Source organism: Brachionichthys hirsutus, unplaced genomic scaffold, assembly GCF_040956055.1.
Source record: "Brachionichthys hirsutus isolate HB-005 unplaced genomic scaffold, CSIRO-AGI_Bhir_v1 contig_987, whole genome shotgun sequence".
Taxonomy (NCBI): domain Eukaryota; kingdom Metazoa; phylum Chordata; class Actinopteri; order Lophiiformes; family Brachionichthyidae; genus Brachionichthys; species Brachionichthys hirsutus.
In genome coordinates, this window is record NW_027180338.1 from 224887 (window position 1) to 251026 (window position 26140).

The 26140-nt window shown below is 42.1% G+C and overlaps 1 protein-coding gene and 1 long non-coding RNA gene across 2 annotated transcripts in view; one reads left to right on the forward strand and one right to left on the reverse strand.

Moving 5' to 3' along the window:
- Positions 1 to 6864, forward strand: part of LOC137913668 (muscleblind-like protein 1) — a 27059-nt gene extending 20195 nt beyond the window's left edge. The window contains exons 4-9 of the mRNA XM_068757304.1: positions 2498 to 2737; positions 3829 to 3882; positions 4590 to 4740; positions 5902 to 5993; positions 6225 to 6302; positions 6406 to 6864. Coding sequence (XP_068613405.1) covers positions 2498 to 2737; positions 3829 to 3882; positions 4590 to 4740; positions 5902 to 5993; positions 6225 to 6281 — 594 coding nt within the window. The 3' untranslated portion in view covers positions 6282 to 6302; positions 6406 to 6864. The remainder of the gene's footprint in view (positions 1 to 2497; positions 2738 to 3828; positions 3883 to 4589; positions 4741 to 5901; positions 5994 to 6224; positions 6303 to 6405) is intronic.
- On the reverse strand, positions 6423 to 24753 carry LOC137913669 (uncharacterized). Its single transcript, XR_011106375.1, has 3 exons — positions 24724 to 24753; positions 21392 to 21472; positions 6423 to 6461 (listed from the first exon to the last, which is right to left on the reverse strand). It is a non-coding gene; the product is annotated as an uncharacterized lncRNA (long non-coding RNA).
- Positions 24754 to 26140: the final 1387 nt, after the last annotated feature.

A 26140-nucleotide genomic window follows, 5' to 3' on the forward strand; every position in this document is an offset into this window, starting at 1 on the left:
CAAAAAATACAACCGGATATGCAGATGCACCAGTCACAGGTTAAAAGACACATTATCGAAACACTTGTCAACATCGATGAGTTTTTTTCTTTTCAAACAGATTGAGCTCTGAAAGCAGAGCTGTGCCTGTTTGAATATTAATGTGCCGGGTTGGAAAGTCTTTCCTCAACACTTTGTGCTTGTAGGCTTTAATTATGGATCGGGTACAGTAACTACGTGGCATTACCATAATGCAGTCATTCCCCTGACTGAAACAAAGATAGAAATGAGATGAGAGCATCTCCACAAACACCAAATGTGTCGGTGCTGAATCCCATCAACAAGTAGGAGACGGCATTACTGAAGTTACTCCGCGAGTCCGTTGTTTTCAGGAAAAAAATATTTCATTCTTTAATGAACACCATTAATCATTTGAAACCCAATGAGTAGAGCTCCTTTAGGTGTGTGTGTGTTCAGATGGTCATTAATTGCATTGTAAGTCAATCTCATCCATTATGCATCCCCTCTAAGCAATCACTTGTCGCAGAATAATGGGGAAATCGTTGGAGAAAGGCAGGAGGCGTGTAAGAAGGATAGGGAGGTTACATTGAAGATGTACGATTGGCTGGCAGGGTAATTAACGGGGGGGGGGGGGGACGGGTCTCAGGAAGTACCTGGACCCCTGAATGAGGGGATGACGTGGGGTGAGCGGAAGGCTCATTGACAGGAAAAAGAGATGAAACCCTTTCCATGGGAAATCAATCTGCACACTTGTTGTGGCCATCGGGGGGGGGGGGGGGGGGTGTAATAGAAAGAGCACGCAGAGAGGCAATGCTATAGACGGTGAGGGAAATCTGAGGCAAGACATCTCTGTTAGTAAAACATGGTGGTTGTGATTTGGACTGCTTGAAGCGAATGTTTGGCCCTCTCCACTGAGGTCCAGTCACCAGGCAGAACTCTCCCTGTTTCCTACATTGTATTATTGGCACCGCTGTGACCCCTGTGGTCAACACTGCCTAATGGTGAAGCTCTGTGATTGGCTGATTTCATGCCCTGGTTCAGTTTGTTGGGAAATAGGTTGGCTAAAAATATCTTTGCGAAAGGGGAGAGCCTGATATCAGCCCGTAGCATTTCGGCCTTTTTCGGAGACGGTGCACCGTGCTGGCTTGTTTACGGGCTACGTCTGTGTCTCCGTCCTGTTGTCTCTCCAGCATGCATAAAGTCATTCATTGCTTCACAACCATGGTGATGTAAATGGCAGAGGAAGAAAGTTACCTTGGGCACGTGAATATTATTAACAGGCACGGTATTTGCTTGACTGACTAAGCACGTTCTTTCTAGCGTGGCATAGAGAATATTAAATAGCTTTTTCTGAATGTTCCCCTTTTTTTCTCCAGTTTTTTTCTTCTTTCCATGCTGGTCACACTCACACGATCCCCGATGACTGTCCCTCTGTCTCCCCGATCCTCATCTCGCCATTCTCTTTAATCATCTACGGCTCTTACATTTTCCTTTCTCTCCCTCCCTCCTTTCCTGTTTCAGCAGCTTCTCCAACATCTGCCTGACAACAAGGCAGTCTCTCTAAAAAAAATAAAGATATAAAATTAAATAACAAGACCAGTGAGTGAGTGGTGAGAATGTACATGTTAGGTTGTACATTAGTATGTGAATGAATGAGTATACAGAAAGGTAGAGAAGGCACATAAATAGAGATACAAATTCATCCCATCGCTCACACAGATCAGTGATTGTGTGTGATGAGCGCTCGTGACGGGGGAGCAGGGGGTACCGTGTAAGACGACGCCTTCGGTGGCCTTTTTACCTGGCAACTGTTTCCCAACGAATGAGATCCATTGTGCATGCAGACAGCGAAACCGGTAAACAGGCGCAGATGGCTTGTTCTATCTCAATAAGAGGTACAACGTACCATGAAATTACATTTCATTTTACTCGGAATGCATTTCAGAGATAGTAATGGCTCGACCAGGAATCTTAAAGCGCAAAAAAGTGACAAAATTTAATCCCAGGAAAAGAATGGACCTCATAATTCCCTTGTGCACCCACTGTGTGTGTGTGTCAAAGTGATTAGGTGTGGGCTGGTTATTACGTCACCCCCCCCCCCCCAGCCTCCACTGAGGTATCGGCCTTCCAACCAATCAGGCAGATGCTGCCCCCTTCTGTCTCCTGGAGGGAACAGCAGCAACACCGCTCGCTTGAACGATGGCGAAATGCTGCGTGATTGATGAGTGTGTAAACACCGGTTATGCTCTGTTCTGCTGATCAATCAACAGTAATGGCTGAACCTGCCATTAAGATTGGTTGGTTTCATCTGGTAAAGTGATTGTCAAGTTGTGAAATGCCTGAAGGGACTGATTACCTCATCAAATGTGAAGTAAAGGGAACAGTGACTTCGTAATGCGGGCAGGTTTGAGTTACTGATGTTTATGAAAGTCTCATGATCACGTAACCACAGTTAAAGACAAAGGTACGAGCTTGTTTGCGTGTTTTTGTACCTCAGGTATGTCGAGAATACCAGCGGGGGAACTGCACACGTGGGGAGACTGACTGTCGCTTCGCCCACCCCGCAGACAGCACTATGATCGACACCAACGACAACACGGTCACTGTGTGCATGGACTACATTAAGGGCCGCTGCTCCAGGGAGAAGTGCAAGTACTTTCACCCTCTGGCTCACCTGCAGGCCAAGATCAAGGCCGCCCAACACCAAGTCAACCAGGCTGCGGCTGCTGCAGCCATGGTAGGTACCCGTCCAGACGGACTCCAATGCAAGCATTGTTATTGTTTCTTTTCCCCTTAAAAGACGAGAGTGAAGACGAGTAAATAGATTCTGCTTTGCAGCGATCATTAGGGACGCACTATATTCCTCCTCAGATAAGCACTGTGCAATCTGTGCACAATTAATAGGCAATAGAAATTGAATTTATAATTTTCATACATATTTTTCAACTCCAAGCTCTATAAGCCTGAATGCTAATTGGATTTAAGCATTGCCAGGCCATGTGTTTGTGTAATGAGAGAGGGCGTGAGCCAGAGGGATCTCCTGTGCATAATTACTAGTCAGCTTGTTTACCTCAGACAAATTGGTTCAAAAAAAGATTTGAAAAATTGAACAGACTGAAGATTCAGAAATTGCAAGCTGTCTTTCAAAGGGATGCAGCAATGGTATCAAATATAGATCACAGAATAATGCAATATTTTGTTGTTAGACAAGAATCCTGTGGAGGAAAAAAAAAACATGCAATGTTAAAGACTTGAAAAGCATTAAATGTGAAGCTACCAGGAATCCATTCACTTCCAGCGCTGTCAGATTCCAGAGAGTACGAGGTGTTAATGATGCAGAGGCTTGGACGAAGCCTTAAAGAAGACAGAACAAGGACATGGTCCCGTTCACTTTTAACTGTTATTCCGCTTCCTTTTACACTGTGGTAGAACAGCAGCTTCTCTTCCTGGGTTTCTATTTACCCGAGCTCACTCATACATTTGATTTACCGGTAAGCCTTAGAATTTGACCAGATCCAGCTACTTTAACTCATCTGCTGGATACATGAACCCTCCTCTCCTCTGATCTGGAACACATTGCAGCCAAACTAAAGTCTACCGGTCAATAATTATGACCGGTGGCTATAGCCATTAACGTGCATGCCCTAGTCTTGTAATCTGTTCTATATTGCATTCCAATGATTTGTGTTTTTGTTTGTTTTCTTTCACCAACCCACACTGCACTGCTGCCCCCCCCCCCATGATGCACCGCCGCTTGCTGGTTTATGTTAATGCGCTTGAACCCCATTGGCCCATTGTCCATCATGTGCGCGCTGCCTGCTAATTAAGACTCAGTCGGCTGTCAAGTCACTGAAGCGACCCTTCGACGCAACTTTTGACCTGGTACTATGACCTTTCACCTTTTAGCTGGCACGTAGCTGTTTGTAGTGTAGTTCTAAAATATTGTCAACATTTAATAATCAGGAAACGCTCAGGGGTGATGGAATTGATTGCAGCCATAAGTTCTGCATCATAAAATGTTGTGAAATATTAGGAACACAAAATGAAAAACTTCAAACGTAAAACTTTCAGTGATCAATCCATCACCTAAAGTGAATCTCCAAAGTGATTACCAGGCATGGAAGTGTAGTAATTAACTGTGTACTGTGTTTTGCTAGACTCTGCATGTGTTATGAATGTATGCCATTTCCCATACTGCATGTGTACTTGTTGAATACATATTGCAGCAAACGTAACTCTGCTTATTGTGTACTATTTGCTGCCTTCGCTAACTGCATCGTTTCTGTTGATGTTTAAATCATACAAAAACTCACGATCAATATTGTTACAGAAAACTACTCACTACTCTAAAATGAACATGATAACTTATTTAGGGTGGTTTTGTTGTAAGTCACAGTCAGCTCGTGCTGCTGCCTCGTCTTCCTCTGACAGAGAGCGCCGTGTTTTATAATTGATGCTTGGAGGGGTGGACTTCATGTTCTAATGGAATTTTTTCTTCTCTCTGTCCTGAATGTCACTACTTTGATTTTCTTTTCATTCCCATCCCTTTATTTTTTGGTGTTGCCCCCCCCCCCCCCCCCCCTCATCAGGGGATCCCTCCTGTATTGCCTCCTTTACCAAAGAGACCTGCACTTGAAAAAACCAACGGTGCCACCACTATGTTCAATGCTGGCATATTCCAGTACCAACAGGCACTGGCCAACATGCAGTTTCAGCAGCAGGCTGCCTTCTTCCCATCAGGTGAGACCTCAGCCTTATTTAGACGTGCCGTGATGCTCACGAACCATCCACCCATCAGTCAAAACTCAGGGCCGCAAAATCCCTTATGAAGTGTGTGATTGTGCACATGGAATAGCATCAGCTGTTCTTCTCAGACATGAGACTGATACCAATTAGTTGGTATTGTAAGGGATTTCTAACCCCTCTTCCGTAAACTGAAAGGGCTCCGGTGAGACATTCAGATCCTCATATCACGCCACTGCGGCAAAGTTTGAGGGTTTCAACGCAGGGCATTCAAAAAGCACTGCGTTGCCAACAGCTGTTGCCTTGCTGACAGGACAGGACCACCGGGGGCAAATCCCTGCTTCGATTTAACGGAGCAGAGGCAGCTGAACTATAAACCGGGGCGGGGCTGGCGAGCTCTGAAGACTTTCACTAATGAGCTTTTATAGCTTTGCTCCCTATGATGTGCAATATGTGTGCTCACACCAGTTTGTACTTACCCAGGTTAAATCCAATATGTTTGACTATCTTATACCTATGTTATTACATTTGTAATGAGTTGTTTTCATTTCTCACCCCCCCCCCCCCGCCCCCCCGCCCCCCTATTCACTCCACTCCATGTTGCAATGCATGATGGGCAGGCTCGATATTGTGCATGACGCCTGCAACAAGTGTTGGTAGGTGCCAGCTTTCCTTACTCATGTCACATTTAACTCAGAGCGGAACGCGAGCTCATTCTCTGTTTTGTGAGTTCAGATTTTGACATGAACTCTAAATGGTGGTGTGTAATTTCATCCGTGTGGGCAGAAACATGGGAATTGTACATTTTTTATTCTGCATTTAATTGTGTTTAGTTTCAATTGGAAACGGATGTTTCTCATTATACTCTGTAACAAAGCTTGCTTTGCCTCAGTTCTCGGCCACCCAATGCTTGTTGCAGTATGAACTCCCCTGTTTCATTTAATTTCCATCCTGAGTGCTCTGATGTATGACGCACTTTATTATACATATAGTCGTGTGGAGATAACTTGCAAATAGGTTTCATGTTGAGCTGTTTAAAAACTGCTTTAACCGACGTTTTCATGTTTCTCAGCTTTATTCAGAGATACTTACAGATCAATTTAAAATCTTCTCTCTAGTTCAACTGTTTTTTCCTCCCCCCCCCCCCCCCCCCCCAAGTACCCATGATGCATGGTGCTACTCCAGCCACTGTGTCTGCAGCCACCACATCTGTCACAAGTGTTCCCTTTGCAACTGCAGCAGCCAATCAGGTTTGCTCTCCCCTACCCCTCGATCCATCTCTCTCGCACTCTTCACATTGGCTATCAGCTTTGACTTTCAGTGGGGTTTTTTTTTTAGCGTATAATTCTCACATGTGATTTAATTAAATGCGTAAAAATGTGCACAAGATTTACTTATCATGTTTATTCTTCCATCGGTTTCTTGCTGCCTTAAACTTTCATTCTCTCGCTCTCTCTTTTGATTTTCTTCCCATCAATCAGATTCCAATAATATCTGCAGACCATCTGACTAGTCACAAGTATTTGGCCCAGATGTAGAAGTCTCAATCATAAAAGCAGGTACTGTACATGAGTTCAGGACCCGACGGAATGTCTAATGTGAGCTTTGTTGCACCTTCTACCTTCATAATGATTTGCTGTGTCTCGGAAACCTTTTTTTCAGATGGAACATGGAGCCATCTGGTGTCTTGTCCAAGAGTAGGGATGCGCCCTTCATGCCTGTAACATCAAAAGTAAAACTGAGAATCCGATTTCACCTGGCTTAGAACAGATCTGCATGTTGTCATCGGACACACAGTTTGTTAGAATTATTCACCGAGCACACTATTACGCAATGGAGGATAACGTCATCTGCATTAGGACTGCCTTTCACTGGGTACAGGCAACTTACCTTTATTCACCAGACACACTTTGAATGTTAATAAATGTGTGTAGTAGTCATAAAAAAAACAACCCAATCCTCTGGATTGTTGCTTCAGTTGAGCAAGAATCCAGACTTATATATTTGTTTTTGTTTTTCTGGCGTTGGTGTTTCACCTAAATGTGTTCATTTGTTTCGACAAAGATTTTTGTTTTGTGGTTTTACATTGTTTAAACCAATAAAAAGGGAAATTACATTGTACTCGGAGGCAAAGTAGTACCTGTATGTCTGTGAAGTGTCAAACATTCGTAGCCTACCTTTGCTCTCTTGTGAAGTGCCATACATCTCAAAACACATGAATGATAAGCAAGCAGTGTTATAATGTGTCAAAGCTGACGATTCCCTTTAATGCGCCTCTTTTCTCTCGTGTCGTACCTGCGAGTCCCTTAAGCACCTTTGCTGATTAGATTACCTTCATCAAATTAAATGCTTTATTTCAATCGACTGAATGAGCAGTTTCTTTAAACTGTGGACTTTGTCGTCGGTGTCTAGTCAGGGTGACAGCAGTGTCTCTCCATGATCATTCAATCTTTTCTTAAAGCGAAATGTTGGATGAGTGGGAGAGGTCTTACACAAAGACTCTCCATGTAGCGGTGAGTCAACAGGGTGATCAGTCGATTTCCAAGCTGCTGTGATAGGAGACAAAAGGTCCAGCAGGTGATGGACATGATTCGGTTTTCTGTTTAGACATAATTTAAGGCAGATCTTCAAAATGTTTTGTGTATATAGACCATATATATAGTCTGACACGTTTAAGACTAATTGTTCAATACGTCTACCTGAGAATTTCTCTTCAGTTCAGCCAAAGTCATTTGTGTCTAAGCAGTTACTCAGCATTGTAAGAGACTGATGGGATAGATTTGTGAAATGTGTTGGCGGCACTAACGAGCCCAGAAAAAGAAGAAGTATAAAGAGGAGATCTGCAGAACTCTTTGTGTTTGTTGTACTGGTTCTTCAGGCGTATTTAATTAGTGGATAGTACAGGGAACGTATTGAGGATATAAACGATTGTATTGCTCATCCAAAGCCTTAGAATGTACCACCGGGTCAGCACAATGCAACATGCCATTCTGAACCATCCAGTTGCCTAATCCGTACCACACACACACACACACTCACACACACACACACACACACACACGGACAGTGTTTTCTTAACTTGTGGTTTTATTTAGATGAGGACTGCTTTATTTTGTTTGAATGACATTTTCTGATTTTAAGTTTTGCTTACTATACAGTATTTATCTTATTATAATATTAGGTGAAAGTGTGTGTTTGTGTCTTTCCCATGCATAGTGTCTTGAGATTCCATGTACTGTAATGTTAATTTTAGTATGACTGTAAACTCAAGATTTTCTACGTTATGCATATTGTTCATTTCTCTCATCTTTTTTTGTTCTTTAAACAAAGATGTTTTATATGAGTGATGAAAAAAACAGTTACCAGAGATGCTAAGTTGTCACTGTGGCAACTGTTGCCAATAACCTAGTAATATTTTAATGACTGTAAGGTTTGTAACTAGTCCTATAAAAAAAGGAATATTATAAAAAATCTAGTTCTTAGATGTTTAGAGTAAATATGTTATTTTCTACTGTATCCATTTCAAATTGTAACTATTGTGTTAATATTTTTACTCTCCCTGGAAATTGGGCCATGTTGGACAAAAGCTGCATATTTGAAAACGTATCGGGGGGCTGTTGCTGGCGGGGGTCAGGTGAACGTGGTGAGTGTGGAACTGAGTCTGCCCACTCATCTCTTACTACCCAACTGGAAACAGCAGGGGGGGATCTCAAGGCAACAAAGGTGATAAAGGTTTGACTTTTTTGCACTTCTGTACATAGACAAAAAAAAGAGAGAATCGTGTATATTGAGATCTTATTTTGAATAAAAACAAAATGTCTATAATGATACGGAATTTTGCTAGGATAACAAAAAATAAATATTGAAAGGCTGAACAAAATTGCTTGCATCAAAAGGTCACTGAGTTCTCACTCTCCGACCCCAAAATAGGCAGAGTGTCGCTCTTCTTTTTTTGTCAGCAGCTTGTAGTTTGCCAGGTAACCTTCCGGAGGAGGCGTCCACCAGACCCTCCAGTGTAAGGGCCTGACTGGGTTTGTCTGGTACCCTAACCCGCCTGTACTAGCAGGTCTGTGTGTCATGGCCACACCCTCCCAGGCCCAACCAATCACAACACGTCCTGTGTCTTTACTCAGAGAGGAATGCATGTTACAGGAAATACATAGAAAAAGAAAAGAACATCACAACAGTAATAATAAATAAGTAAACATGTTACACAGAAATATGTATTTACAGCATACAATATTCTATCAATGTAATGGAATAAAATATATATAAAAATCTAAAAATAGAATAGTGGTTTATTAAAAAAAAAAGATTCCTGAAAATATACTCAAAGGTTTTACCACTTGGAGAGTTCAAATACATGCAACACAAACACCACCGCTATAAGTATGTTCTTTATGTTAATGTAAGCTGTGCTTCTAGTAGATGAAACTGACCCCAGATTGATGTAGTTCAACATCTGGCAGAATTTTAAAATAATTACAGAGGGAAATGTTAGTTAGGTTGTTAAGTCATCAACATTTTGTCATCTCCTACTAGCACGCATGCTTACATTTATAATGTAACGTAAACTGAACTTTTTTTTCATTTGTTGTCTGTTTTCTCTGCCTGTAGTGCTACTATGATGTATTCTGTCTTCTGCTGCCCTTTGTTTCTGCTTGTTTCTATTGCTCCTCGCCCCCTGTAAGGATGTGTCATATCTGCATGCATGCCACCTCCTCTGAAAAGCCACTGCAGAGAAAACTATGGATTGTCGCAGTCTTAAGCCATAAAATATAATCTCATCAGAACCAAATGTGTGAGAGGAAACCAGAGCAGAAAGAGAGGTGGGAAATTAAGGTGTTCGAAGCTGGTAGGAATGTGTTTCCTGGGGTTTTATTAACTACGTCATGTAATAACTGAAGCCATGAAGGTAGTTAATATAACCTGTGGTGTGCTGTGCCAGCTTTGACTGATGCATGTCATTAAGAAATACTGTTCTTGATACATTTTTTCACGGGGCCTGCATTGCTATATTTGGTTCTTGCTGTTATGAATAAAAAAAAAAAGTAATAAAAATTTACAAGTGAACGAAAGAAAAAGTCTCGAGGTACATTCTTACATAAATATACAGAATATAATAATTAATATTCTATATCTTGTTTGTTTATTCTTTACAATAAGAAAGTTGGAAAGAACAAGCTGTTGACTTATTGTCACCATGAGGTTGCCAACAAGATATCACCCTTATCTAACTCGCAGAATAACCGTGAACTCCAGCCCCATGACGATGACAGAAAATGATAAACATTTACAGATGACAGATATATTAACTGTTAATATTGTTGCTGACGTTCGTCAAACATTGTTCCTAAACTGTTGTGTGCTTGATGTAGTGTCTGCAGGTAATGTGGTTGAACAGGTGTAGGGAATTACAAGCTGAGCCTCTAGGAATGTCTAATCTGAACATATCTGTGTAACTGTGATATCAACCTGTCCAGGGACTACAGGTAGAAATTAGCATCTTGCTATATACCTTGGTACAATGCATCTCTCCTCTATGGACGATGTTAAATTGCACACTGTCCCTGTACAAATAAATACAAAAACCACCTGCCTATCCACACAGTCGTGTAAATAGATTATGTTCTTTTTTTATTAAAGAAGTCAGTCCAAGAAAATATTTTCCTCTCTGAAAGCAAAGAATGCTACTTGCTTAAAGATGTGATGCCCAGTCGAGCCAACAGATGGCGTCATTTCTTTATTAATTCAGGCTAGTGGTTAAAACAAGAAGCAAGAATCGGTTAGTCAATCACCAGAGCATGCAAATAGGAAATCTGTGGATGAGATCTTTTATTTATTACAGTGTTATGGTTGAATTAATGGAACAAAATTATAAAGACAATTTCCAGCACAGCCAGATGGACGGAACTCCTGGATGGCTGTAAATTAACAGTCAATAGCGCTGCCAACACAGCTGGAGCTTCTGGGGGAAATGCACTAAGCCAGCATGAACAGGAAGCTGGCGGCCATCGCTCTTCATACGTTGTCTCCCTTCTTGCTGATCCCTGCATCAGGGTATTCTATCCCACCGTTCCATTTTGTCATTCAGTCACGCTCACATGCTCAGATGTACTCTCTCTCGCTCTCTCTCTCTCTCTCTCTCTCTCTCTCTCTCTCCTCCCATACATTCATTCATTCATCCGTACATTTGCTTTGTCTCTGTCCCCCTCGTCTTCCTCTCCTGGTAGTTGTCCATCCTATTCTCAGTTTTCTATTTTCTCTCCCGCCCTCCGCCCCTCTGTCCACAGGCGTTACTGGCAGACTGTGTTCTGTGGAGATTTAATGAAGCGGTGCTGATCCAATAATCACAACTTCTGTCCCCGCCCGCCTCACAAACTATGATTTAGGGGCTTCGTGACCATCTCACTTGCCACTGACCTTCAACATGGTGATCCTTTGAAACAACAGTGAGTGAGAAAATGAGCAAGTGAGTTGGGATTTACTGCTATAGAGGAGCAGACTTTAAATAATGCCGGAGACACACTTGAGGGTCTCCACATTATTCTATATAATTATATTAGTTAATGACAATTATCTGGAATTTCTGTGACATCCTTTTTTTTTTTACACTAACTAGCCCTAAAAAAAATGTACATTTTGAATCAAGAATTTGAAGAAAAAGGTTCTATAAATTGTGAGGAAACAGAGATAACAACACAAAAAGTGTGAACTTAAGACAGAAGAGAAATGCACCAAATCAGGTACATGTGAGTGACTAGAATGATTTGACTTTACAGTCATAAGTCTGGAAGGAGTCCTTCCTCCTAACAGTGAAGGAGTTTCAGGAGGATCCTCTTTGGAGATGTTCGGCTCCTCCTGGCTTTCGTTCTTTTTCCGAGCCTCTCTCACGAAGCTTCCTTGAAAGCTTATAGTTGGGCCTTATTTGGACTCTGAGCTGAGTTTTCAGATCCTTCAGCTCTGTCTCCAAATTTCTCTCCTTCTCTGAGTTTTTTTGTTTTTGTTTGTTTGTTGCAAGACCTCCTCAGCTTTCACACTTTGTGTTGCAGTGAGGCTGTTTTAGACTGTCTCCACATGCTTCCTGATATTCATGCCAAGCTTTTGCCGCAAACTTTCGACCTGAAGCCTAAAGTCGATGACATCATTCCTATACTTTTCTCCGAGCTCATTCCTCATCTCAGTTTGACGCCTCAGGGGTTCATCTTTCATCTTGTCTATTTCTTCGAGGAGAAGCAATATACCTGTAGCTCAACTCTTAACGTGTCCTGTATGAATATGTTTTGCACTTGTGGGATGTCACCCTGCTGTCACTAGAATAGAATGGCGCAAGTTATTGTCATTTCACAACTTGGATGTGCCAATAATAAGTCTTCAGTAATAAATATAGTGACCACACTGCCATTCCTGCCCTTGTCAAGCTGTGTAGAAGCACTCTTCTGGTTGGAACCAACATTCCTCCTTTTCTGTCTTCAGCTCAGTGTTGAACTTTTCGTGGCGACCCCTCTGCAGTTCCTCACGATGCTTGTGAAGTTCTTCTTCTCGTTCTGCTGATTGTGTCCCTCAACCTCGCTCTGTTATCCTTCCAGTTGTGACGTGGTGAATACGGGGCTAATCGACGGTCGCCAACAACGCCACTTTAGGACCTGCCCCTAAAGATATAGTTTTTCCTTTTGGTCCCCCAGCTCGCTTTAGCGGGTTTCCCCACCCACAGGTCCGCTCACAGTGATGACCAGCACGGCATTAGGGATTCAAAACATTTATTAACACTCTAAAAGCAAAACTAACAAAAGAAAAGGAGAGACACGGCAGTGAGAGTCTACGGAACGAGGGAGGGGAAGCACCTATATACGCACCTATATACGCCCCCCCCCAATCAGTGGTAAATGGGCCACAGGTGCTCCCTCCCACACCTGCCTGCCCAATTAACCCCAATCATCCGGTTACACAGTGCTTGGAGTTTTCTCCTCTCTTTGCTCCAACTCTCCCTCCTTGATGGGCATTTCCTTGAGGGGTTCTTCAGGGGTGCTTGTTTCAATAACTGCTCCAGCTCTCCATTCGGATCTGTGACAATGTTCTGCTGACAAATGAGCGGTGAGCATTGGGTGGGGTTTAGGTTTTGAGACCCTGGCCGTTGGTACGTGTTTAAATGCCAGGCTGACACTGAAATATTTCATGCACAATAAATGTCATTTAATGAATGAATTGTCTCTCTATGAAGGAAAAGGTTACAGTGAATGACAGCATTTCCATTTGTATTCTATCTGTGGAGAAAATTGTGATATCAGAAACCATTTCAGCTGAAACGTGGAATTACCAGTTGAATTCAACATTTTAGAATTTTCGCCAGGATGGGAAAAATGTCGTGATGTCTAAAGAGGACATAATGTAAAAGACAGTTGGACAGGAAGGGAGCCTGAATCCAAGCAAAATGAAATAATGAATAGAAGGTGTGACTGAAGGAGAAGAAGGTCAATGGCGAGCGCAGACCTCCACCAAGCAGCACATTGATGGTTGATGTGTTTTCTGATTGCCTTGTGACATTTGACATCTTCATCTGGGATTAAGGTGCAGAACCCCCCTTTCACACACACACACACTTTATCGTAAGACCTTTTAGGATGTCGTTCACTGTACAAACTGTACTCTGAATTTCAATTACATACATATCAATGATTTTACTTCTTCTGATGTCACAGAAAATCAAGAGATCAGAGAAGCGCGCGGGGGGGGTCATTCCAGGCTTGTTGCATCATTAAAAGGATGTGTAGCTGTATCATCATCATCTTCACTCATTGACTCCTCTGTAATCAATTCATCATTGTTCTCATTCTCATCCTCACCAGCTTGAACCCTCCTGCTGTCTCTCCCTCACTGTGCCTTGGTGCTGCTGAGTCACTGCTCGACTTTCACTGAGTGCTCTTTGGAGCAGAGCTCAAACATCCAATTTTCTCGACCGTGTATACAGGAAGTGTGTGTGAGTGTGTGTGTCCAACCAAGTGTAATCTGTGCATGCATCCAGGTTTGTGTGCTTACAGCAAGTGTCTTTCAGTATTTTCCTGTGCTGATGGAAAAGATGGTGAGAGTAGCAGCAGGTTAGTCTAATCACATCTCCTCCTGGGAGGCAACGTATTGATCAGTTCATCCTTCACAGAATTTAACAGCAGCTGCCTGCCACACATCCAATAACAGGCTTGTGATTTGGCCACTTTTTCATGAAGCGATGCAACTTGAATGTCCTTTGAAGACACTCGGGTCTGAGTCAGATTTATTTAGGCCTGTGTCGCCATTTTTCACCATCAGCCATTGATTCATGAATCAAGACCTACTTTACGAGTCAGCCTCAGAAATTCGGAGGCCAGTGTACTAAAAAACAAACCCCATCAAAACATGGTAGTTTCATTGCAAGTCTGTGGTGCTAAACATTTAATATAAAGTATGGAAGTAATATTGTCTGAATTAGTTTTAAAAGGTAAATGTAAATGCAAATATCAGCCCACGTCATGACAGGCCATGCATTTAGTGGAAAATGTAGGATCAGACTTTGAAACAGATTTGCTAAAGTCACATAGAATACACACGTCACTCTAATTTGGTGTCTTGCATGTCCCTCCTGTTTGATCGTCAAAATGGGGAATGAGAACGCCGCATGCATTATGATTAGCATTGAGCTTCTCCCAAACGTCGCTGATGGAATTAGCAGTTTTCTGAATACAATAACTTGTAGATAGCAGGAAAAGAACAAACCAGTGGGTGTGTTACAACAGACAGGGCATTTAGCTGACAGAATGGGGAGGGGGGGGGGGGGTCGCACGATAAGCGTACTGGGGGGCACAGCTGTACGCACGAGATGAACGGAAGCCATTCACATTCTGACAGGATGTCTGACGGCATTGCAGGCTGAACACAAAGACGTGAGAGTGGAGGTCAGCAAAGGCACGGCGGAGGTCAGATTAACAGACTGTGTGATGTCTTTTATTGGGAGTTCATTAGGCAGCCATTTGTCTTGACATAACTCCGATGCTATTTGAAGAAGAATGAAGCAGCACTGGAGAAACTTGGCAGAGAATGGCTGCTGTGCAGAGAGAGATAAAGCTTGAAGAAAGATCCCACTGTGATACCAGAAGCCGCAGAAAGAAAGTGTGTGTGTGTGTTGTAACAGCTGTGTTGTTCATCCCTGTGACAGGACTCTGTGGATGGCTAAGAGGATGAAGTGGAGAGAATGAGGAGCCAAAATGCATTAAAGTCGACGCCGTCGCTGTATCAGACTGCAGGTTAGGATGGCGGCGAGGAGTATGGCGAGGTGGGCGGGGTCACCCTTTCAGTCAGAAGACTGAATATTTTAATTGCTATTATAGATCTACACTTCAGGCCACGCAGTGCGAGTCAGTATGCAGCTCATGTATTTGGTTGGATGTGAAATTCTCTTAATCCATTCCTTCACTAATCAGTTCCCTCAAAAGCTGCTTCTTTCTTTCCCCCCAATCTCTCCTCCTTATCTTATTTGTGCGCGTTTAGCCCCTCCCCCCCCCCCCAGAGCAGTCTGTTCACTGAGGCTATCACCAGGGTTTGTTGGCACACTCGCAGTTGGTAACTAAATCACTGATGGTGTAATTAAGTCACAGCGATTTAGAAGGCGTGAACGGAGCCTATTGCTGAGGGCGGCGGTTCAGCAGACTGAACCTGTGTATGTCGTTCCCTCACAAGCAACTGAAAGCCTCCCGTCCCACCCTGCAGTAAAGTAGCCAATAATAGAACCAAAAAACATCTCTGAAGCTCATCATTTAGCCACTCAGGAAAAAACAACATGTTGATTTTAAGAGGCTCAATTTAGCCTAATCTGGAATAATACTAATGCCGTAACTATAATTAAAATGAATTTGTAACAACCAGGCATTTAGACAGGCCCCTGAAACGTGGCCATGGTTTTTTTTCTTTTTTTGGGGGGGGGGGGGGTTAAGTTAACCAACAAACCAACCAACTCAAAGACACCTTGATGGTAGTAATTATTGATCTTATATTACTTATCAACTCTTAAATCCTACACAACAGGTATTTAAGAGTAATACATTACTTCAGCATTTATTCTGTAGGAAAGCGAGAATCCACAAGTGCTGAGATTATTATTAGTCACTATGGAAGGACGTGGTTAAAGTATGGTTTGTCATACACTCAATGGGCAGCAGGAAACATTCTCATTAACTCATCCCAGGTTAGTAGACTCCCAGTAGTTTGTTTTGGCCCATGGGCACGCTGTTGCTATTCAATGCCCTGAGAATGAGACCATACTGGTCCAACAGAATGGACAGGCGTGAGACTGCAACCCGAATTCCCATCAAACGCTCATAAAACAGAATGTTGAAACAGATTTCCCATGCTGTCTAAATACCACAGCTCCTGTTGCTCATTAAGCATTGCTTCCCACTGGTTGTCATTCTTGGATTTGAACCAATATGGTGCCAAACAGGAAACAGGAAATGCTTTAGCCTTTTATACGAAAGATCGGAATCAAAGTTCAGAAGCAATACGATTAGTCTTATCTACTCTTTGTGGCCTGAATTCACAGTTTTCTTTTTCCTCTAACTGGGGTCATATTAAACTAAAGCTCTCATTAAACACAGACGAGTGTTAAAAGAGAGTCTTGTTTTATTGAGAGTTTATTAGTCTAATGTCTCTGATCCTGTGCCAATCCCTTGATGTGTTTTCTTTAACCTGAGATCAGGTGCACGATGTGAATTTTCATGTGTAAAATTATCCGCAGCCCTTTCTTCATTCGTGAATTACCAGAGCTGCTTAGGATACTCGTGTTTTTCTGAGCCCAGCTTGCGGTAGCAAAATACGTTTTTTAATTCATTATTATTAGGCTCATCTGTATTTGGTAGTCAAATATGAATAAATCAATAATAACAGAACGGTGGATGACACTGCAAAAGCAAAAGTTGCCCTGCCTTCATGATGCCTTATTAGGCTTGGAAAGCGGTGCCCGCCAGACCACATAATGGAGATGTCACACTTCATTTCACGGCACACCACATCAGCATGTTAGTTTCCCTCAGACAGGGCCACCTCCCTTTGCTAACCCAAGCCCATATAAAAATGTATCCGCATGTGCCACGTTAAATAATTACCTCAGCATTCCATTATTATTCGCCGTCTGGACTCGAGCATCTCAGCCAGACAAAGAATATCCCCTAAACACAGCCACTAAATAGGTGAGATGATGAGAGCAACTACACAACATGCAGCACTTTACAAAGCCAATAGATCCCAAGAGGAAGGTCACGAGTACGACTTTCACCCAGGAGAGCAGCGAACGCATGCAGTGTGAAAGAATACTCATGCAAATGATTTCTCTCAACCCAGCTGAGGAATTCTGTTCCAGGAACGTTTGTTCCTGGAAAGATTAGTCTCGTCAAAAAAACAAAATGTGGTTTAATATTAAATAACAGCAGTGAAATCGTTTTAAAACAGGAAAGTGAATGCTGAAGCAACTTGAGTCACATGAACAGAACATACAGAGAGTCCAAATTATGATTTCACTTAAAGGTTAGCTGCTGCTCCGCTAACTTTGTACCGGCATGCAATATCAAATCTGAAAAACAAGATGTTTTTAAAAAATACTCCAATATTATGAAACATTATCAGCAATCAATTAACATTCATGCATTAACATACACGTTTAGATATAGTAGTAGTCCATGGGGCCTCTTTAGTGAGGGGCGTAACCCCATGTCTTGTGTCTGTAGTGTTTAACCCATGAAGGTTTGTGCTTTCAGTAGGGAAGTACTGTCATGTTAAATTAAAGCCTGTTGCTGACTAAAACAACGACAATACTTTACACAGTAATATAATATATAGAGGGGGTTAGCATGAGGCTATGCTTAAGTCATGTCAAACATCCAAATAATGTAACGGTGACAATAACTGATGTTTAGCAAGTATGTCTGTCAGCCTTAGAATGTATCCAGCAGCTGATGATGTGCAAGTTAATGCACTTCACTGAGGGTGATAAAAATATCTTCATCAGCCATCCAACAGTTGTTCAGGTATTATCCCAAAATAGCAGACTGAGTGTGCGTCTCTGTGTGTGTGTGTGTGTGTGTGTGTGTGTGTGTGCGTATGTGATTTTAAAGGAGGTTTCATTGCATCAAACTAAAGATTTCCTGTTTCACACAGTAGCTCTTAGTGAGACATTGGAAAGTTGATTCTTAACATCGAGTCCTTTCACTGAGTGCTGCTCAGATTGAACCTGCTTCTTAGCCTGCCTTTTCTCATTTCCAGTTAAATACCTCAGAACTCCCATGGTGCACTGCTGCCTTCCTGTCATTTTCTCTGACTCCAATAACAACAAAGGATGCATTGTTTCATGGCGCTCCCTCCGTTCCCAGACGTAACACTCTGTAGCTTCTTTTCCCTTTTCCTATCTGTCAGTGTTCCTCTTGGTTGCGACTCTATATTCAGTCTCCTTCGCTCATGTTCTCTGCTGCTTCTCTTTTATTCATTCAACCTTTGGTTGCCCCTCTCTTCCACTAATGCTTCCTGCTGTCACGCCTCTCCCTTCGCTCTATGAACTGTCCCTTCATGTACCTTTTCATTCTTCCTCCCTCCTGCTCTTCATCCATCTCTTTCCTCGCTCCTGTAACGCTACAGAATATTGATGAGCAGCAATCACACAAGGACAGACGCTAAACTATAGCACCTGATAAATATAAATAATAGCTCATCTTATATTTCTCAGAATGAGTTTATTGCCATTGTCAATGAGGGCTCACAGACTAGGAATGTTTTTCGGGGCAATCGTGCAACATGTAAAAACAAAAGGTAAAGAGAAATAATAAAATGCAAACTACAGTGCTATGCTGTGATGGGAATGCCGTAAAATAGACTACCGGTAAGTTAAAAAAGCACTCGTTTCGATTACCTATTTGTTTGACCTGACTGCTGTGATGAAACTATCTTCATAGAACAAGGCTGTTTGACTGCGCTACTTCATGCACCATATACCGAGAGACGTTTTGCTGCTCTCTAAAATGCACAAAGCACCAACTGCTCATAAAATTCCTTGCCTCGCTGTGAATGTTCAGCACATTTGCAGTAGCTTGGTTTCCTAATGGGGAAAGTAAAAAAATTATTTTCTTCCCGATTATTTTCCCTTTCTTTGATTTTTCACTGTTTTTGTCACCATCTGTCTTTATTCCCTGAACTGATTTCGTGAATCAGAGCCAAATGTTAACTTTATAAAGTACTATACATACGTTTGTTTCATTTCAGGGTTATAACAGGATAGTACAAGTATAGCCCCTCGGCATGGAGCGCTACCGCACAAGCGGTGAGAATGTGAGTCAGCCAGGAAATATTTGATTCAAAGTTTAGTATGGATCGATATGGGGCCCTGCCAGAAACATGGTAATCTGTGTCTCAACCAAGTCAGTATCAGCCCCACTATATGACCACAGAAAAAGCATTAGGCTAATGTGCACCATTAGTCTCTACTCATTCACCCTTACGTTGCTCTAAACATCTCTAAGCATTCTTGTTTCGAGCCTCTGGCCAACAAATTCTGAAGTGACAGAAAAACACTCTCCCTTCTGTTGAGCCGCTTCATCCATCCCTCCGCGTTCCTCGCCCTTCACACCACTTTGAAAAACGTGTTGTCATTTAACCCTTCTCCTCTCATGAATCAGCGTAAGTACATAATTACATTTTTATGGTGTTATCGTTTCAAAGGTATTTTAGAAATGTACATGTTTTGTCATCTCTGTTAATGGAATGGAGGTGAAAACCTAGTAAAATCAATCCACCATCCATTCATTCATCATCTGTGACCATCTATCCTGTCCAGGGTCGTGGCTGTAAACACTTGACTTCACACTTTTTCTCAGCTCATCTCATACTTAAATCTTAGCATCACCACTTCCTTCTTATTATTAAATGGTAAATGGAATGCACCTGTACAGGTACAGCACCTTTTACGTCTCCGCTGTGCCCAAACGCTTTGCATTAAGCCTCACATTCACACATTCACACTCCAGTGGGCGACTGCTGCCATGCAAGGCGCTGCCAGTCCCACTGTCTTACCCAAGGACACCTCAACATGTGGACAGTCAGAGCTGGGATTCGAACTGCTGACCTATTGGTCACTGGAAGCCGATTATACGCACATGCATTCATTGGATGTTTACAATCTCTTTAAATGAGAAGTCTTTGTAATTGTTAGGAGAGTTTGATGTGGGGGTTGGATGCATAACGTGGCATCATGCTTTACTTCCTGACTCTAAATCTGATAGGAAAACACATTTTATATATAAATGGTTTTGAACATTAACTTGTAATTGCGAACAGTAACGGAAATGTTGTGCATGTTGTTGAGTGTTTGGGTTCACTTGTAATGAATGTGTGTTGACATTGAGCTCTGGTTGTTTTAGATTCAGTAAGATCTCATTTGCCTTTATTTGGGCTTGTTGAAGGGAGACTAATGATGCAGGAATTATTTACATAAAAAAAAGACTTTTTTAAAGGAGGCATCAGGCAGACTGCAGTTGTTTAAAAAAAACAAGGTTTAAAAAATAATATAAAAAGGAGAAATAGAACAAAATATTTTGACTAATGTCTGTCAGGTTTCCTCATCGTTGCAAAGATTCCTGTCTCTCCAATTAACAAACCAGTTTGCAGAAACTATGCTGGAGCCTATCCCAGTTTACGGGCCAGGGATGGGGTTACATGATACATCTTGGACGTGTGGCCACACATAGACAGACAACCACTCACGCACACAATCACACCTACGGAATTTGAAGTGATCAATTCACCTAAATTGCAGGTTTTTGACGGTGGGAGGAAACCGGAGAACCAAATCTGACACCACAGCTGTCTCAATATTGGTTATGTATCACAAATATCAGCTATGCTCACTCTGCTCTACGTTTTCTGGCAGAACTGCAGCTCGGAAAAGGCATTAGTGCTGTATTTATATGGAACAAACACACTGACCTTCTCCCTGCTTGATAAAAAGTCTCTGTGACATTCAGCAAGATTGATCAGATTAAAAATATATCTGTTTGTCAATGTGAACCATCAAAGGTAAATGATGCTTTGCCATTTAGTGAAGACAGACTGATGATGCTGATGTGAGGTATGCAGACAGGGGGAATGAATGAATGAATAAAAATGAAATAAAAAGAAGAGGAGGCAAAGCATGTGGCGGCAATAAGGTTCAGCTTGTTGATCACGGTTACACACAGAGGAGCCCTGGGGAGTGGCTGACCTTTATGTGTGTGTGTGAGAGAGAGAGAGAGAGAGAGGAAATGCTAATACTCCTGGGCGGTCTGCGTTTCCGTATCAGTATCTAAACTCTCTACCAGCATCTCAGAACTGAAGAAGCCTCTTTGCTGAGAGGTGAAACCTCTTCGATCTAACTTTTTTGCTCATTGTGACATTTACAATGGCCGGGATGACTGAGCCTAGACAGACATGATAAATTGAACCATTCAGTGTCAGTCTCACTTGAAAAGAGTCAGCCAGACTTTTAAACGTGCCATTACTGGAACTGTTTCTAAATGTCTGGCCTTCCATGGAGGACACCAGCAGCAATGAGCTGGAAACAAACACAAGCTACTGAGAATCTCCATGTGGGTGAAGCTCACCTCACCTTCACGGGGATTCAGTCGGGGACGGGAGCAGGATGTACGGAAGCTCATCTTAGAATTGTGAGCAGGAACGGAAGGGGCAGCTAGAGAAACATAAAATATGAATTGCAAAATGAGGCAGGATGGTAGACTGATAAACAGATAAAAAGAGGCAGAAGAAACAAAATCATTATATTCAAGCCCAGTCTGTGGGGCGACTGATAAGAGAGACCAAGGAGATGCTCAGCACAATACGCATGTCTTTGGTGCTTTTCTTATGAGCATGAGATGAACATGGAAGTATATGAAGAAAAATAAAGCAAACAATGAATTTAACACAATAATGTATATACAAAGACCTGGGCACAAAGGGGAAAATCTAAAATGAATGAAGGGACAGAAGCTCAAAGACAAGTGAGGGAGCAAAAAAGAGAACAAATGAGACACAAATGAAGAGCATTTCTCATTAACCCATGAGAAAAAGAAACCATATGTTTCCTAATGAGACAGATGCAAACTAGTCCTGAGCAGAAAGACATGGAATGGAAACGCCTTCTTCTATTAACCCTCCACATTTTGATGATCTAATAATATATTGTGATATCATAATGATTACATCTTTACGTTTCATTTATAGAGACTTGATAAACGGCAGTACCCAATGAGCATGTTGAAGGTAAATGTGTACAAAGTATTTCAGCAGCATCCTCTGGGAATGGCCCGTTTTATAGCGCTACACTTCACCCAACACGAGATCTGCTTTTTACACACTCAATTTTAGGATGTTTTAGACTTGAGGGCAGCGAACTGTAAGCTACAGGGAGGGAGGAGACGGATGCTGAAGGAAGTCGTCTCAACTTTGTCCTTATCTACCTTCACACCTGGTAGCATGTGCAAGCACACACTGCTCCCCCAGATAAGCATCGGTTCTGACTGGAAGCACCTGACTCACCAGAATCCCTAACAGCGTGAGCAGAGGGTGTCAGGCCCGTTTAATAGATGTTCAACATGCAGTAGAACAAGATGAGGCTCTTTTATCTCTATATTATCGCTGTGTTTGCATTTATTAGCAGGGCATGCCTTTTTATCGAAAGATAGCTTAGATATTCGGCACGATAGCCAGGAGTATAGGAATTACTGCATGATCCCAAAATCTAAAACATAGAGCTGCAGCACCGGAAGAAAAGAGCCACAAGCGCAACATAAACACCCAGAAAAACTACTTTGATTGTAGTTTATCAAGATTAGTTACTGTTAACTGCTGGTCATGCCAGGCTTCGCTGAAAAGCCCCTGAATGTTAATTTAATCAAGAAGGAATATTTTATTTCTTTTTTTTACCAAAACATTTCATGTGTATGAAAACCATTCTCTGCTGCCCCCACCATGCAAGTCAGGCCATTCCATGAAGAGAAGGGAATAGAAAAATAATAATAATATAAAAAAAGGCCATTCCAAGAAAACCTAATAAACTCCATATCTTGAGGATGAATACCTTTAGTTTAAATCTCAACATTTGTCTCATTTTAGGTGTCCTCAATGTGCAAAATAATTAAAATATATGTTTAAATAAGGCAGTCAAGCTTTGATATTATTTGATTAAAAATCAATCACTTATTCTCGTATCGGTGTTCTAGGACTATTTATGCGTTAATGTGGATTCACATAATGTATCCTTTATGTGAATTATTCAAGGCTCTGTTGTGTCAGATGTTTGTGATTTTCCCTTTCATTGCTTTCAGAGCATAACGCTGGTACCATATTATGAGAGTCTGGACTAAAGCTGACAGGCTTTATTACTTTCCGGATTTCTCTAGCTTGCTCACAATCTAGCTCGCGCACAAGAGATAAAGTTCAAATAAAAGGAGTACGAGAGAAGACAATATTGGTACTTTATAATGAAAACAGTCAAATAAATGTAACTTTTGTAATCTATTTTGGATGTGATCAATTATTTCACTTTGTTTTTCAAAGTAGAATCACAACAAAAATGTCTTGGTTCAGTTCTGGGGCTGTGGTGAAAGTGTTACTGTCACCATCCCTCTGTTTTGAAGCGCTCTGACTTGTTGCTGCTTTATGCATTCACATAATTGCGCAGTGCATGTCCAGCCTTGTCCAGTGTGCCACTGTATCTGTCTGCCTTTGGGGCAGAAAATTGAGGTCAAAGCCAAATGGGATAGGTTGATGCCATGCTGCAGGTGCAAAAATAATTTCCTTAAACTTTGCTCACCCTGCCACGACTCTATCATTTCATCCCAGCTTTTCATTTCATTTCTGTCACATCAGACGACTCTTTGGCAGGAACATAGAAATGGGTTTGAGATGCTGATGCTTTTAAAGTGTCACGTGCCGGTGCTGTTTTGGCGGCTATGTTTCAGGAAAGAGTACGGTATGCTCAATCAAAACCAGCCGCAGGCATTTGCATTTCTTTATATCCTTGATTTTGGTGTCGAGAGCTGCACAATGGCTGTGATTGCACTGCACATTCAGGTGCATCTGTGAAGATGTGAGAAACCTTGAACTGATTTGAGCTTATGTGGCAAAAAGCTGAAATATGAATGATAATAGACAGACTGGACCTGGTGCAGAATACGATGTGTTGTCATCATGCTGGTCCTAACATCCTTTTTAAGAAGAGGTCACAATCATTTGCAGCAGTTCAGACACTATCTAACGATGGCAGAAATATCCTAGGTAGATTTCTGTATCTTATATATGCAATGTAAGTTAATATTTACAGTGTACTGTATATGTAACACCGGTCGAAGATGTAAAAACCAGGAGGGTGAGAGGAGGAGAATCTGTCAGGTGTTTCCTACGGACATACTGATATTTCAGTGCAGGTCAAGCCCGTATGGAGTCTAATTTGGACCAACCTCGGTCAAATTAAGGATCAATGACAAACTAGGTTAATATAGTGAACTACCCAACAGGTAGCAGGTTACCAAGAGGGCTGCATTTAGCAAAGGCAGGCCTCCTGAAATCCCCTTCTGTGTATATACAGTATATATTACAGCTACAGGGAGAAATTACCAACTCTGTCTTCCGCTGATGGATCATAACGGACATATGAAGTTCAGAGTGGAAATTGATTCTCCATCCCATTAATAATATCCATTATGTTATTCATCCTGTCTGAGCTTACTTCTTCAATAGACATGAATATTTGGCAGTGCAGCATAACCAACAGCTCTCAGTGCAGTTCCTTGCCCCTTTGCCACCATCCTCTTTCGTCTGCTATACCGACGCCTCTGGACATGCATCCAGCAGACTGCCTGGACCGTTTAAAAGCCCAAATGACCATCACCAACCGATTCATTTATTATTTGAATGTCCATGTCTTAACAAGTACCTTACCTCAAGGCTCTTGATTATTCGGGGCTACCTGTTTTCCTGTGACCAGAAGAAAAAAAAAACATTCGAAATTGCAACGACCAATCAACAACCAAACAATAATATATGACTTACTCTGACTCGCAATGCATGAAATGCATGCGTTTTTACTTTGATTTTGGAATTGGTGATGGGAAAAGCGACATCCTTTTAATTTCCTTCTTTACTCCTGATAACACCAGAACGCATAGTTTGAATAATCATCATAATACAGATATGCGGGCAGGTCATTTATGCTCAGGGCCAAATGGGGAGGAGAGAGGAACAGAGCGCACTTGGAGCGCGAGAGTCGCTCAGTGGTTCAGCGCGGCGCGGCGCGCCTCCCCTCTCCGCGGCGCAGAGATCCTCCTCTCGCTCCGCGGAGCCTCCTTGTGATTCCGGCTCTTCTTGCCAGAGCCTGCAGCTGTCCCTTCGGTCTCACCGCACCGCTTGCTGTGGGGAAATCGTCGCCCTTTTCGTGTCGGCGGAAAACCCGAAGGATATTACAACTTTCAAACAATTTCCAACGCCGTCACGAGACTGGATGAAGACACCTGACGGCTCGTTGCGCGCCGTACGCATGTTGAGTGACATTTCAACCAACTGTGGAAGCTACAGGAATGTGGAATACAAATCTCTGTCAACGGTGGGTGTTCTATGTTTATCATCTGTCTGTCTCTATTTCTCTCTGCGTGTGTGTGTGCGTGCCTATACGCGCATGTGTGCCTGCGTGTGTGTGGGTGGTGGTGGGATGGACACTCCAGTCAGTGTTTACCAGTATGTAGACATTTGGCAAAATTAGGTTTGATGTTTGAATGTGGATTCTGTGAATAGAATAAGTCTTTATTGTCATTACAAAGCAGTCCATGCGTGAATCAGAGTTTGTGTATTTTTAACAGATTTTTGAATCTGTAAATGGAGTTTTCAATGTTAAAATGTATTATGTTTTCCTAACGTCATTCTGGATCCAATCCAGATGAAATTCAGGTGTGAGATAGAGGCCTCCGCCCTACATGATTGTGTCATAAACATCGGTCAATAATCAACTGAGATATAGAGGATCACATTTTGAAGCTCCATTGACTGCAATGTTAACGACAATTTGAAGTGATCCAGAATCCAGGATCTCTTCTGGATCATAACCAAAGTTTAATCATGTGTTCCTGGTAACATTTCCAACATATCCTGAAAATGTCATCATGATCCATCCATCATCTCGCTAACACCCGCTTCGGCGGCGGTAAAAATACACATTATACTACTGCAATGCTATCGATTGCCACTATACCCCTCAAGGCCCATGAGGTAGATTATGCCAACTATTTATTCAGACTGGTTATTGCTGTAGGGTATAAATGTTCCTAAATATGTTTGATCGTGTTCTGATAGCTCTGCCTGATGA